General features: G+C 42.3%; 3 protein-coding genes across 3 annotated transcripts; 2 read left to right on the forward strand and 1 right to left on the reverse strand.

Annotated features, from left to right (window-relative positions):
• Positions 1-8,821: 8,821 nt before the first annotated feature.
• Positions 8,822-10,163, forward strand: MYCFIDRAFT_83322 (uncharacterized protein; the record flags this gene model as incomplete). Its single annotated transcript, XM_007933957.1, has 3 exons — positions 8,822-9,222; positions 9,274-9,822; positions 9,941-10,163. The coding sequence occupies 3 exons, from the start codon at positions 8,822-8,824 to the stop codon at positions 10,161-10,163; spliced, it is 1,173 nt and encodes a 390-aa protein (XP_007932148.1).
• Positions 10,164-10,496: 333 nt separating this feature from the next.
• On the reverse strand, positions 10,497-11,387 carry MYCFIDRAFT_212694 (uncharacterized protein). The gene has a single exon (XM_007933958.1). The coding sequence runs from the start codon at positions 11,251-11,253 to the stop codon at positions 10,681-10,683; it is 573 nt and encodes a 190-aa protein (XP_007932149.1). The 5' UTR covers positions 11,254-11,387; the 3' UTR covers positions 10,497-10,680.
• Positions 11,388-11,656: 269 nt separating this feature from the next.
• Positions 11,657-12,918, forward strand: MYCFIDRAFT_179970 (uncharacterized protein; the record flags this gene model as incomplete). Its single annotated transcript, XM_007933959.1, has 11 exons — positions 11,657-11,707; positions 11,742-11,763; positions 11,809-11,821; positions 11,853-12,356; positions 12,379-12,401; positions 12,431-12,456; positions 12,480-12,554; positions 12,580-12,763; positions 12,810-12,819; positions 12,859-12,873; positions 12,906-12,918. 11 exons carry the CDS (start codon positions 11,657-11,659, stop codon positions 12,916-12,918), a joined length of 936 nt encoding a protein of 311 aa, XP_007932150.1.
• Positions 12,919-13,114: the final 196 nt, after the last annotated feature.

Here is a 13,114-nt window from a genome sequence, read left to right on the forward strand (position 1 = left end):
CCTCCCTCCCCTCTTACTTCCCTCCCGCCCACCACCCCAACTTCCTACTACCCTATCTACCTACTAATATAATCCTTCTTACAGAAGGTAAAATGCTAGCACTATTAAGTAGTAACTTACTAGTAAGTAGTATAAGAGGTAGATAAAGAAGTATAATATTAAGGAGATTAGAAGGAAGCCTATTAAGTTAGTAAGGAAGGAAGTATATAACCCTTAGTTTATCGTCTCGTAGTTTAATAAGCTATACTAGTTAATATAGGTCTATAAGATTAGTCTCGAGAACTACTAGAATATAGATAAGACAGGTTTGCGGATTAGTATTAGAGATACCGAGTAGGTAGTTATAATAGATCTAAAGACTCGGAGGCAGTTATAAATAGTAACTAATACTAATAGAAAGCATATAACCTCGGTAGAAGTAGCAAATACCTATAGAGCCTTTATTAAGCTAATACTGCTAGTATAAGGCAAGGTCCTTCTTAAACACTAGTTTAACTAGTTCCTAGTATACTATCTTATTAGTATAGTAGATAGTAGCTATTTAAACGACGAGTTTGCCTTCTACTAGACTAAGCACTTCGAAAGGTTAATAAGGCCTACTAATAAAGGCTAATTTGGCTTCTAATACTAGTAAAGTAGTAATAGACAACATTAGAAGCTACGAGTTCTTTAAGTTTATTAACTTCGCTCGGAAATACCGCATCCTAATCTTTACCCTTCTACTATATACCTTATACTTTTTATAGCTATTAGATATAGTCTTATCCTAGGTCTATAAGTACTACGACTACTAGGTAGTAATATAATATACTAGGCTCGGTATAGGCAAATTTAAAGTAACTTAGTTTATAGATACTACTAATACTATCTAGTAGAATACCCCTAAAAGCGATAATATTTGCTCGGCCTTCTAGAAGACTATAATTGCCCCTATAAGCGCTTAACGAGCGCTAGACTTCCTCCGAGACGAATACGGCACGTATATAGTCGCCTATATAAAGCGTAAAACTAACGAGAAGGCGGACCTCTTAGTATAGGACCTAGATAGGCTCTACGAGGCCTACGAAATAGGCAAGCTATTCGAGATCTCGTATCTACTAGATTTACTACCTCTAGTGGATATAAGCCTATATAAGCTAGCCTTAACTATCTATACTATAAAGCGATAGGTTAACGTACCTAACGAGCGATTAAATAGATATAGACCGCTATCGTTACTAATATAACTTTATATAAGGTCTTCTTAAAAGCGTAACAACTTCGGTACTACTCTATACTAATACTAGAGTATAAGCCCTTTACGACCTCTTAGAGATAGAGATAGCTACTAGGGTACGTAAGGCGTAGAAAGCTGATACTAGCAAATAGTAGAAGATTAGAATAGCCTATGCCTATAAGGTCTAGTCGCGGATAGCTTACCGCGAGTTATTAGCTATTAAGAAGGCTTAGAAGTTAGTTAATAGTAAGGCGGTAAAGATAAGGAGATAATAGAAGGTCTATTATAGGCGCTAGCGGAAGACAATTAGTACTATAATAACTAGAAGGGGCTATACTAAGGATAAGAAGAGGCCCCTTCTTAAGCGTACCTTATAGTTACTATTTAAGCCGTTTCTACCGTTACTTCTAGGTAGTATTTATAAGACCGGACCGCTTGCTAGTTATTATAAGCAAGGCCCGATTAAGAAGGTCTTCTACTAGTAACCTAAGAGGCGCGAGTTAAGACTAGTTAAATATAGCGCTAGTGCTAGCCGCTATCTATCTAATAACTTAGAAGACAAGGCTCTACTAAAAGTCTTTAAATTAGCTAATTCAAATAGTAGCAACGAGTCTATTAGTAATCTATATCCTTATTTCGCTAATACTATACCTTTAAAGCTACTATGCCGGAAGAAGGCCGCTCGGTTTAGACTAGTAGATACGTCGCTATTAGACTAACGAGTATTACTAGAAGATAGTAATTAAGCTTAGTTATATATAAAGGACAAGGGCGTAGAAGAAGCTACTTTTAATAGAAGTTGTCGCTTATAGCTAGTAGTTGTCGTTCTTCGAGAATAATAACTCGCTAATTAGTACGAAAGTAGACGACCGAGCGCTATCTAATAAGGAAGACTTATCAGACTCGTAGTACTATAGGTCCTTATTTCTAGTAAGAATAAGACTAAAGGACCTTACCTTACTTACTAAGGAGATATAGAGGTAACGTAGGCCTAAAGACCTTGTTAAAGAAGAGTCTAATAGCGATAGTAGGGTATTATATATATAGTCTATAGGTCCTAGCTCTTAATTATAGCTATATAAGATAGAAGGGGAAATAGGGTTAGGTTAGGTACTAGACCTATTACTCGAGAAGGATATAGAGCTACTAGAAGTATTAGATAATAATTAATAGGCCTTATAACTACGTTATTTAATAGTTCTTAATATATAAATATATAGTATATACTACTAGAACGAGCTAATCTCTTGTATTAGTATAGAAAGTAGAAAGTAGTAGATTTATATCTACTATGCCCGCTAAAGCTATATATACCGACTTTCTACGTATTTGCTAAATACTAGCTATATTAACCCTATATAGATATATACGATTTATAGTCTTAGTCTGCTTACTCTAGGCTTTTATATAGTATAAAAATTATATATATACGATAGGTAGTTATTTTATAAATAGGTAGTAAAGGGTCGACTAGGTAGGCTATAAAGCTAACTAAAATGCGACTTTATACTACTATATAACAACCCCCTTACTATAGACATATACGATATATAGTCTTAATCTACTTACTCTAGGCTTTTTTATAGTATAAAAATTAGAGATCTACGATAGGTAGTAATCTTATAAATAGGTAGTAAAGGGTCGACTAAGTAGGCTATAAAGCTAACTAAAATGCGACTTTATACTACTATATAGTAACCCCCTTACTATATATAATTATAGAACGCTCTACTACTATTAGAATAACCTAGAATCGGGTAGATAATAAGATAACTATATAAAATAACTTCCTATACGATCTATAGGCATTTTATAGATAGATACTAGTTCTAGGGCTAGTTTTGTAGATAGGTATAGACTACTTATAGAGTAAGCGGCGTTTGCCTCTAATTTAGCTATAGATATAAGTAGTACTTACTTAATTGCAAGCGAAGCTCGCCTTATAATAATAAGCTCTCCCTAGTAGCTAAATTTCTATCTAGCTATACGTAACCGCTAAGCTAACCCCGGATTTTAGAAATCCTATAACCTAATTAGCTAAATCCTATAAGGTAGAGACCTCGGCTAACTCGGCCTTCGAGAAAGATAGACTTGCTGCGACTAGCGACCTACGACGCTATCTCTACTTAGACTAGTAATAAAGGGTATTCGTATATATAGTATAGAATTCCGTATTCCGTAGTAGACTTTTCTAACCCTATAACAAAACTTTCTGACCCCTCTACTAATAAAATAAACTCCCGTATAGACTATATAACACCCTTTAAGAATAGCGATTCCTGCATTCCGCAGCCTAATTAGTAGAAAATTGTGCTTAGCTCCGTATAGTTTCTATCTAAGCCCGCTACGGAGTAGTCTATATATAGGACGTAGACCGCTATATTCCGCAAAGGTAGATTATCTAATAATAAAACGCACTTTAGAATATAAAAGCAGGAATCGCTAACATTCTCGTCTAGTCTCGAGATAGCCTACGACGACTAGCGACCTACGACGACTAGCGACCTACGACGACTAGCGACCTGCGACGACTGACCTCGATAGCGGCCTACGACGACTAGCGACCTATAACGACTGCCGACCTACGACGACCGACCTCGATAGCGGCCTACGACGACCTGCGACCTACGACGACTAGCGACCTACGACGACGAGCGACCTACGACGACTAGGAGTGCCTCGCTTTATAGGTACGCGGAGCCGCCTATAAGCACATATTACAACCTACCTTAACCTCTACACTTGAAAAGCAAAAAACACTATACGCTCTATACTTACCTTCGCTACGACAATTCTCGCTCTAGTATTAACTATTTCGGCAACGACTTACGGAGGAGTTTAATATAACTATAGAAACCTCGCTATATACAAGGGTAAAAAAGCGGACAGATGTATAGCACTTGCAGTTCTATCCTATATAATCGATACTTTAGGTTAAGACTGTAAAGTAGAATGCCCTAGTTTATATTTTACCTATGCCTATAGGGTGTATAGGCAAGTAGCGTATCGTATTTGCGAATTGTTAACTAGTTGCTAATATAAGATATAGTAGTTCGGATAACAAAGATTGTATTTGTATATAGAAGCCTACTAGCTAGTATTTATAGCGGACTACTACCCGTTATAGCAACGACTGCTATTCTAGTCTTATTAGGGTTGTATGCAAGTTAATACGTCGACTAGAGTAAGAGCTATTACTAGGCTTACGGTATCGACTAGCGTAGGAAGGCAGATAGTAGCGTAAAGGAATACTTAATTTGTTCTACGTAGAGTTTATAAGGCTTTAATATAACAATAACAACAATATTGTTATTATTAATAATAATAATAGCTTCGACGAGAGCTTCGGATAGCCCGAAACAAGGGGATTAGCTTATATACGTAATTAGCTTGCTAGGTAAGCATAGCGACGGATATAACAGTTCCTATCTATTATAGTATCGGAGTAATAGAGAATCGATAGTCCGCGTTTAATAGCTAGTACTCTAATACGTACAGTGCTTTTTCTTTTTAAAGTAGATCGGACTCGTACGTCTCCCGGGGGCAGTAATACTTTTTACTTCCTCCGAGAACTGTATTAAAGCTGCTTTTACCTATTCGGCGTACGAGTAAGGACTATCTTATACTCGGCAGATAAGTTCCTAGGCCTACCTCTATAGGTAGCCTATTATTAGAAATTCCTATTATTAGAAATCCCTATTATTAGAAATCCCTATTATTAGAAATCTAGACATAGTAGATAGTTGATTAGTGCTACGATAAACTAAGGCAGTAACGTAGAAATTAGCGTTAGTGCGGATTTCTAGAATGTATACTAATTCGATACTTATTTGTCTGCTCTTATTTAATCGAGAGAAAATTCGAACCCTATTTGTAGCTAACTATCGCAGATTCCGACACTAATCTAGCCTTTACTGCAATTTTTACGCGTCTAAAGCGAACTTCGACATTCTTTTAAAGTTGTAGGATGTTATTATATCCTGTTCGCGAAAGAAGCGTATATAAGAAGAAAATTGAGCTAAATCTAGTCGTATAGCTAATACTACTTAACCTAAAGCTTAGCATAATTGACCTACTTATATATATCCGTATACCGAGAAGCTCTCGTAATTAGAAAAGTTAATAATTAGCCCTATACCTATAGAATATAGCGACTCGTAGCAAATGCCGTAAAACTAGGGCTAAAGACGCTACTAAGAAAGCCGGATTAACCTGCCCTAGGAGATACTAAGTCTATATATACGACGGCGGTCTTAGTATATATAGCGTCTATACGCATCGGAGGGCTATCTCTTAGCGGATTCGCTAATTTTACGCCCCTTGCTAGGTTATACGCTTTGCCTAATAAAACTTAGTAAGTAGGGATGCCGAGAGCTAATCGTAGTAGGTAGCTAGAACCTTAGTCGACTATTAGGTCGATTAGTAACGCTTAGGGTTAAGAACGAGGCATAACTAGAAGCCGTATAGAAGGCGCTAATACCGTATAGAAGGCTTAAGTTAAGTAGACTATAGATAACAAAGTAGACTCTATCTAATTACTAACGAGTGTGTCCGCTATTAGCATTAATAACTACTTAGTAGCGCTCTAGCATACTGTTAACCTATACTCTTATCTGCTAAGTCGTAATCTTATTATATTCTTCGAGGATTGCGAGTGCTAGCTTACGGCTAACTAGCCTGTCTCTACGCCGTTTAATAGCTTCTTTTATAACGCGCTAGAGGTTCTTAATAGGGTTCAAATCGGGTAAAGAAGGAGGCTAGATTATACGGACAATGCGGTAAAGATTAAGTGCCGTTATAGTGTAAGCCGCTCGGTATAAGGAAGCGTTATCTTGCTAGAATAAGGCAAATTCGAGGTACTGTGCCCTCGTATAGTAAAGGCTCGAGTTGTCGCGAATAAGGGTATTTAAGCGGTCTATTTCTTTGCGCACTTTAGGTACAATACGTTAAGAATAACTAGCGGCATTAATATTGCCCTAATCTAATGTATTCTATAGAATAAGAGGTCCTTTACCGGCACGGCTACTAATACAGGCCTAGATTATCTAATAAGGTAGACGTTAGAAGCGCGGCCTCGAATACACGTCTCAGTTGCGCTTACTAACTATTCGAGTAACGAAGAGCCGTTTATGTAATCTATTACGTATAGTACACTTGTTAGACTATAGAACGTTAGCCTAGTTATTAATAGTCTAGTAACAGTGTAATTGTGCCTATTCTAGCCTCTTAAGTTGTATTAGGTTGCTATAGAAGGGGCGAGGGCGTACTATATAGCGTCGGAAGCTAAATCGACGGCAAATTCGAGACACAGTTCTCGGGTAGCAAGGCAGGTTTAGAGTGTCCCTTATCTACCTAAAAGTTATCCGTCTCGTAGTAGCATTTTATATAACGAAGCTAATAATAGCTCTCTCTTGCTAGGTCGTAAAGATCGTCCGTCGCCGGCGTAGTACGTTAATAAGAATTAGGCTTCTCGAGTATAGATTATCGCCCGAATTAGGTACGAGATCTAGATCTTCTTACGGTCGATAGCGATACACTCTTAGAGTCTGCTCTTTACGATATATATTGTAAATAGTCTTGTAGGCTCTCTTTAACTATTTAGTAATGCGAGAAACCGACTATCCTACCGCTTAGTAGAGGTGTTTAATAGCGTAGCGAAGTTTATATAGTAAGACGACTCTCCGATAGATTTAGTATTCTAGGCTCTCTTAGGTAGCGATTTCGTACGACGGAAGCTTATACTAGGTCCTAAACAAGAGCGTACGCAGTAATAGAAGTAATAGCTATCTAGTAGGTCGATTAGCGAGTAGTAGAAAGCGCTAGAGTATTTATTATATCGATTAAGAGAGTAATTTAAACCCGGAAGATTAAGAAGAAAGTCTAGTAGTTGCCTCTTCTAGACTAGTAGCTTTACTAGTAAGTGCGGATAGTTCCTAGCGAGCTAGTAAGATCGATTAAATACGGGGTATAACGTCGATTCTCGGTGTTCTTAGCGTTAGACTTTTAGGCTTAGAATCGCTAGAATTAAGGTCTATAACCTTAATAGGTAGATTATATCGCTATAACGCTTCTTATTAATTAAGCACTTGCTACTAAGACTTATTATAATTAGGCGGACGATTATATACTAGTAGTAGAAGGCTTAGTATACGATCGCGATAGTAGAAGTATAGAAGACCGCCGTAACGCAACCTAGCGGGTCTAGCTAACGCTACGCCTACCCTTATCGCCCTTACTACGACTTCGTGTTCTTCTTATTCTTCTATACTTAACTAAGGCAACCGACGGATAGATGCGTCTATAGTACGCGCGGTATAAGCGACGGTATTATTAAAAGTCGAAGGACTAGTAGAAATAGGTTAAGAAGAGCCTATAGCGGCCGTAGAGCTAGAAAGACGAGGTAATAGCATTCGAAGGCCTATAGGGGTCGATTATCGCTAGAACGTAGGCGAGGATATAATACTAGATATAGGACTTCCCCTTATCGATCTGCCTACCTTAGAAGCTAGGTCTCGAAGTATAACTATTAAGTTACGCTCTCGCTAGCTACTATCGAGTCGATTAAGTAAGAACGGCCTTTCTAGCGTACTAATACCCTCCTATTTAGCTAGAGGTCTAAATATCTCTAGAAGATTAGTATATCGTTAATCTCGAAGAGGCCTAGCGCTACGAGTATAGATATAGCCTAAACAACCCTTTCTACGACTATACTAAGCATAATACGCGTTAGAGTAAGTATACGGTATTGCGGAGGAACGAGAGAGTAACTAACTATTTAATAGGTATAGAAACGCTAATAAAACTATCTATTTATCGACTACTACTCCTCCGCGCCCTTTCTATAATTATACTCGAGTTCCCTCTCTAGTAGGGCTAGCGACTTTAATCTAGTATAGACCTACCCCTAATTAATTAATAAAAACCTCTCTCGTAGTTTAGAAGTGCTTCTTCTTCCTTTTATTTACCTATAGATACTACGTATTATATAATATATTATGAATCTATAGAAAGATAGTTGTCTTAAAGCCTAGTTAGGTAGTTTTAGTGACATACGTAATGCTAATCGGCCTCTTCCGGTAGTCGGGTATACCTCTGAATTAGGAATGCGATAACCAGGGTTACACTCGGTCCGCAATTAGAGCCTGTCTACGCCTACTTTGTATAGCAAAGCGCTTCTCGCGTAAAGGAGCCGTAGCGCTGAAAATCGCGCCGCGGAAGAGTGTGTAGCCTTCCGATGCGTGCAGATGCTGTATGGAGGTATCGATGATCTGCCGCATTCTTGTACGACAATACTTCAGCTACTTATAAGGACCTGCAGTGTCTCATCATTGAGAGATTTTCCATTGAAAAAGCCGATATCAGAAGAGCGCATCGTAGGCGACAAATTCCAGAACTAATACCTGGAGGAACATAGAGAAATCAGAAGCCACAGTCCTGGAAAATTGTGGAGATACTTCCAGCTTCCAGATATATGAAGACAACCCCAAGATTCGGCGGCGTTTGCTACGAAAAATTGACCTGCACGTGCTCCTACCGCTATGGATCCTCCTCTTCCTATCCTTTCTCGATCGTATCAATCTGGGCAACGTTGCAGTCCTAGGAATTATGGAAGACCTGGATTTGACAGGCAACGCATTTAATATCGCTCTTCAAGTCTTCTTCATACCATTCGTTCTGCTAGAAGTGCCGAGCAACATTGTGCTGCGCAAAGTACGGCCATCGCTGTGGCTCTGCTCTTTATGCTTCTTTTGGGGGATTGCTTGCCTTTGCCAAGGTTTTGTGAAGAGCAATGGCAGTCTCATCACATGTCGTGTCTTGGTCGGAGTCTTCGAAGCTGGATTTACGCCAGGATCTTACTACCTGATGTCGATGTATTATCGCAGATATGAGCTCCAGCGAAGGGTCTCGATCTACTGGTGTGCGGGCGTGTTCTCGGCAAGCTTTGGAGGACTTCTAGCTTATGCGCTTGCGCAGATGGACGGTATGGGAGGGCTGGCGGGCTGGCGGTAAGTGGGCCGATCTTGACTTGGTATTGGACGGACAGTAACTTTGGATAGATGGGTCATGATCATGGAAGGTCTGCTCACCGTGGTTATAGTGCCTCTTGTCTATCTCGCACTCGCGGACTGGCCTGAGCAGGCAACTTTCCTCACATCAAGCGAGAAGCAGCATATCCACTGGAGAATGGCGCAAGACATCCCGACGACAGCCAGAATGGATCGTTTGGATAGACAAGCGTGGTTGCGCATTTTGAAGGACTGGAAGCTGTGGCTCTGGGGCATCATGTACGTGGGTATCGGCGTCTGCATCTATGCAACGGCATTGTTCCTTCCCAGCATCCTCTTCAGCCTAGGGTACAGCGGGATTCAGGCCAATGTGCGCACCATTCCCATATGGCTGGTTGCCGGTGTGGTCACAATCGTCGTTGGTTTCGGATCAGACTGGACGAAGCACCGGTGTGGCTTCATGGTGCTGAGCGCAATGGTGGCCCTGGTCGGACTCGTGATCCTCTTCTGCCAGGGCGACACGCCTACACCACTTGTACCAGATGCAGGCCTGGATGTCGGTGTCCGCTACATGGCGTGTTTCTTCATCGCAGCCGGCACGTATGCAATCAACCCGCCCCTGATAAGCTGGACGAGCTCGAGTTTTGCAGGCCACTACAAACGTGCCATCGGCATCTTTCTCATTGGCATCTGGCAACTCTGCTGGTTTCATATCCAGCAACATTTTCGTTCGCAGCGAGGCGCCGAGGTACTTCGTTGGCTACGGCGTGTGCATTGGGGCAATGTCACTCCAGATCGTAGCCACGGGTATGTTCGCGTTGGGCCTGCTTTGGGAGAATCGGGAGCGCGATCGCGGCGAGAGGGATGATAGAAGGCTGTTGCCGGAGAGGGAAGCACAGAATCTTGGTGACGATGAGCCAAGCTACAGATTCACGCTGTAGATCGAGACCAGCAGCACATCCAGTGGTATATCCAGTAGCATGTCCAGGATGTAGTCCGTAGAACCTAGTCCAGCGGTCCCAGAAATCCCCCTGCCAAGCAAAATCCTCCACCTCCACCTCCACCTTCTCTCTCCTCACGACAAGCAATGAGTCTACAATGTTCCATTCGTCACATCAAACTCGATGCATATCAGCAGCAACAGTGCTCACCCACGAACGAGACCCAACCATACATTGCACGCCTCAGCACGTACCACATCGTCAACCCGACAAATGAGTAGCTAGAATACAATGTGCATAGCGAGACATCAGGGCCACTGCGCAACTCAGAGACTGTGCTGAATGAAGAAATGTCATTGATTCTATGACTTATTACTTTTGTCCTTTCATATTGACTGCAGCCTAAATGTTCTAGTAGCCTCAAAATCCCCAGCATTCGACCCATTATTCGAACGCCTACCAAATGCGTCAGAATTCATACCTCGCTCCATGCCACATCACGATTGCAAGAACGTGTCTATTTAAGAATGAATGGGACACCGAGAGCCACACCGAGACCATCGACCACAAGTCCGAGACCACTAAGAAGACCGGGTTGGTAGCCGCCGAGGCTGTAGAAGAGAGTCGACAATCCGCATCCGTATCCCAAACGACCATAAAACGGTGGGCCCCCGCAGTAGTAGACTACAGGCTTGACTGTCGAACGGCCAGTGTGAGGGTTCGGGTCGTCGTTCTTCTTATCATTAAGTTTGGACAGCTCTTCGGCTTCTTCCTTCTGGTCGCCTACTTTGAATTCGATGTGGCGGCCGGCGAAAGCTGCCTTCAGGTCTGCCTCGATGTCCTTCGCATCGCGTTCGGAGTAGATTTCGGCGAGGTCGACGTTTAATTCGACAGAGGAGCGGTCTTTGACTGCCTCAAGAATCTTGTCGTAGTCCTGGGCTTTGATAGCATCTGCCAAGGCGTTGCCGTCGTGGATTTGACAGCCTCGTCGCGCTAGCGGAATGATAGAGTCGGAGGATGAGACCGGTGAGGGTACAGCAAGGCTGAGGCCTGCTGTGGCGAGAATTGCAGCGAAGTACTTGAGTTGCATGTTCGCTGTGGCTGTGTATTGACAGGCTGATGTATGATATGTAGTGAGCACCGCCTGACGGGGCCTTGGATGAGAAGGGTGTGTTCGGAAGAGGAAGAACTTGATCTTGTCGATCCAGTGGCTTGCTTCTCGTGGTGGCGAGCGGTCTGCCTCTCTTCGAGCGGAGAACTTCCTTCACTTTATAGCATCGTCTAGCATCGAGATGCTGGCAGCCATCATCTAACATTAGCGTTTTATCGAGCATCCATCGCGGGCTGAAATTCCCAGGCAGTCCGCTTGTGCCTGTGTAGAGCTGGTTGTGATGAAACGCTTGGTCAAAGATCAAATTTACAGTTCTACCGTGCCCCTGCCGAACTTCAGGAACCAGAGAAGCATGATAGGCAGAACCGAAAAGAGGTTTGATATGCTACCAGGAGTGTTTCTATCTTTGATCAAACCAACAATGGCGCACAAGGTATCAAGCTTTTTTTGGCGAATTTAAACCCTAGACTGCCTTTATTGCCGAGCCTGGTGCGGGATTACGCTTGATTTCTTTACTTTGACCGCACATGGTAGAGAGGCCCACAATGTGGTGCCATAGATGGGTGCCTCTAATGGAGAATCAATAACGAACCTGGCGAGAAAAGGCCATTGACGGGAACAACGACGAACTACCATTTGGCGAGGAAACCAAAGAAGCCGAACGAGGACTTTGCTGCATTACTAGAACCACTTATTAGTTCTACTCGACGTCCTACGATCTCCAAACCAGACCGATTGAACTCGGCCAGAAACCTAGGCCACCATTCGGAAGAAGAAAGTTCAGTCACAGGCGTGCAATTTCACGGCTGTTGGTTCTCAAGGCATGTCGACAATCTCCTTGGTCGATTCGATACTTTAGGTTGTGAATGTGAATCTGATAACGGAGTACCTGCTGTAGGTACTGTATGTACTACAGTACCTAATAGACCAAGGTTCGGAAATTATCTGGACGCCGGTCTCTCCGCCGTGTGGGCTCATCACAACCAAAGACGTTCAGTACGCTATCACCAGATTGGCAGGAGCAAGATATGTATGTCACTGAGGTATACTTCATTATCTCGAACCTTGGGACCAGGATATGAGTGACGAATGCGAAGTACTCAGGTCATCGCCGACGGCTGCCGGCCGTGCTATCTTGGGCAGCTCAATTTATTAGCGGCCTGGTTGATGAAGTACCATCAGGTGATGTGATGAACGGGCTCGAGATAATATCGCCATCTACGATCAAGAGCCGTACAGTACAGCTTTTCGTGAACATGTACATTTTTCCCCAAATCTTGGTAAGTCGCATGCCGATGACTGGAGTCTCAAACGGCAGACGCAGAGGCATCGCTGGCCGATAGAATATCGAGTCTTCATCAGCTCAGATACATACATGTAGTTAGCTCAGAGATTATTCTACGTTCAGCAATGACAATACCACATGCCTGTCCGCCATATCTCAAGATGCAGTTGCCCAAGATGGAAGTGCAATTAAACTTGAACAGAGGTGAACGACGCTCGGATAGCAATGTTGGTCAAAAATGTGCTTGTAGGCGGCTGCGCGTGCCTACTAAGTGCGAGCGAAGCTTTCGTACTCCGCAGAGCCAATAGAATGCCGTCGTCGTTATCGTGTTAATCACTTTTGCTAGCGTGGTTTGCTAGAAATGTGCTCAATCGACTAGAATACAGTTAGGCTCGAGCAAGTTAGGCTGCCTTAAGCCTTACGATAATAAGCAAGCTATTAGTACCCACTAGGCAACTTATACTAAACGGGCTTGTTATAAAGCATAGGACTAACTACATACTCGCTATAAGCGATCGCGATTATAAGCGGCTTGCCGCTTATAATCGCGATCTG

Source organism: Pseudocercospora fijiensis (genome assembly GCF_000340215.1).
Source record: "Pseudocercospora fijiensis CIRAD86 unplaced genomic scaffold MYCFIscaffold_12, whole genome shotgun sequence".
Lineage (NCBI taxonomy): Eukaryota > Fungi > Ascomycota > Dothideomycetes > Mycosphaerellales > Mycosphaerellaceae > Pseudocercospora > Pseudocercospora fijiensis.

Coding starts and splice junctions, on each gene's coding strand:
- MYCFIDRAFT_212694 (XM_007933958.1), bottom strand. CDS start 11,253: ATGCAACTCAAGTACTTCGCTGCAATTCTCGCCACAGCAGGCCTCAGC.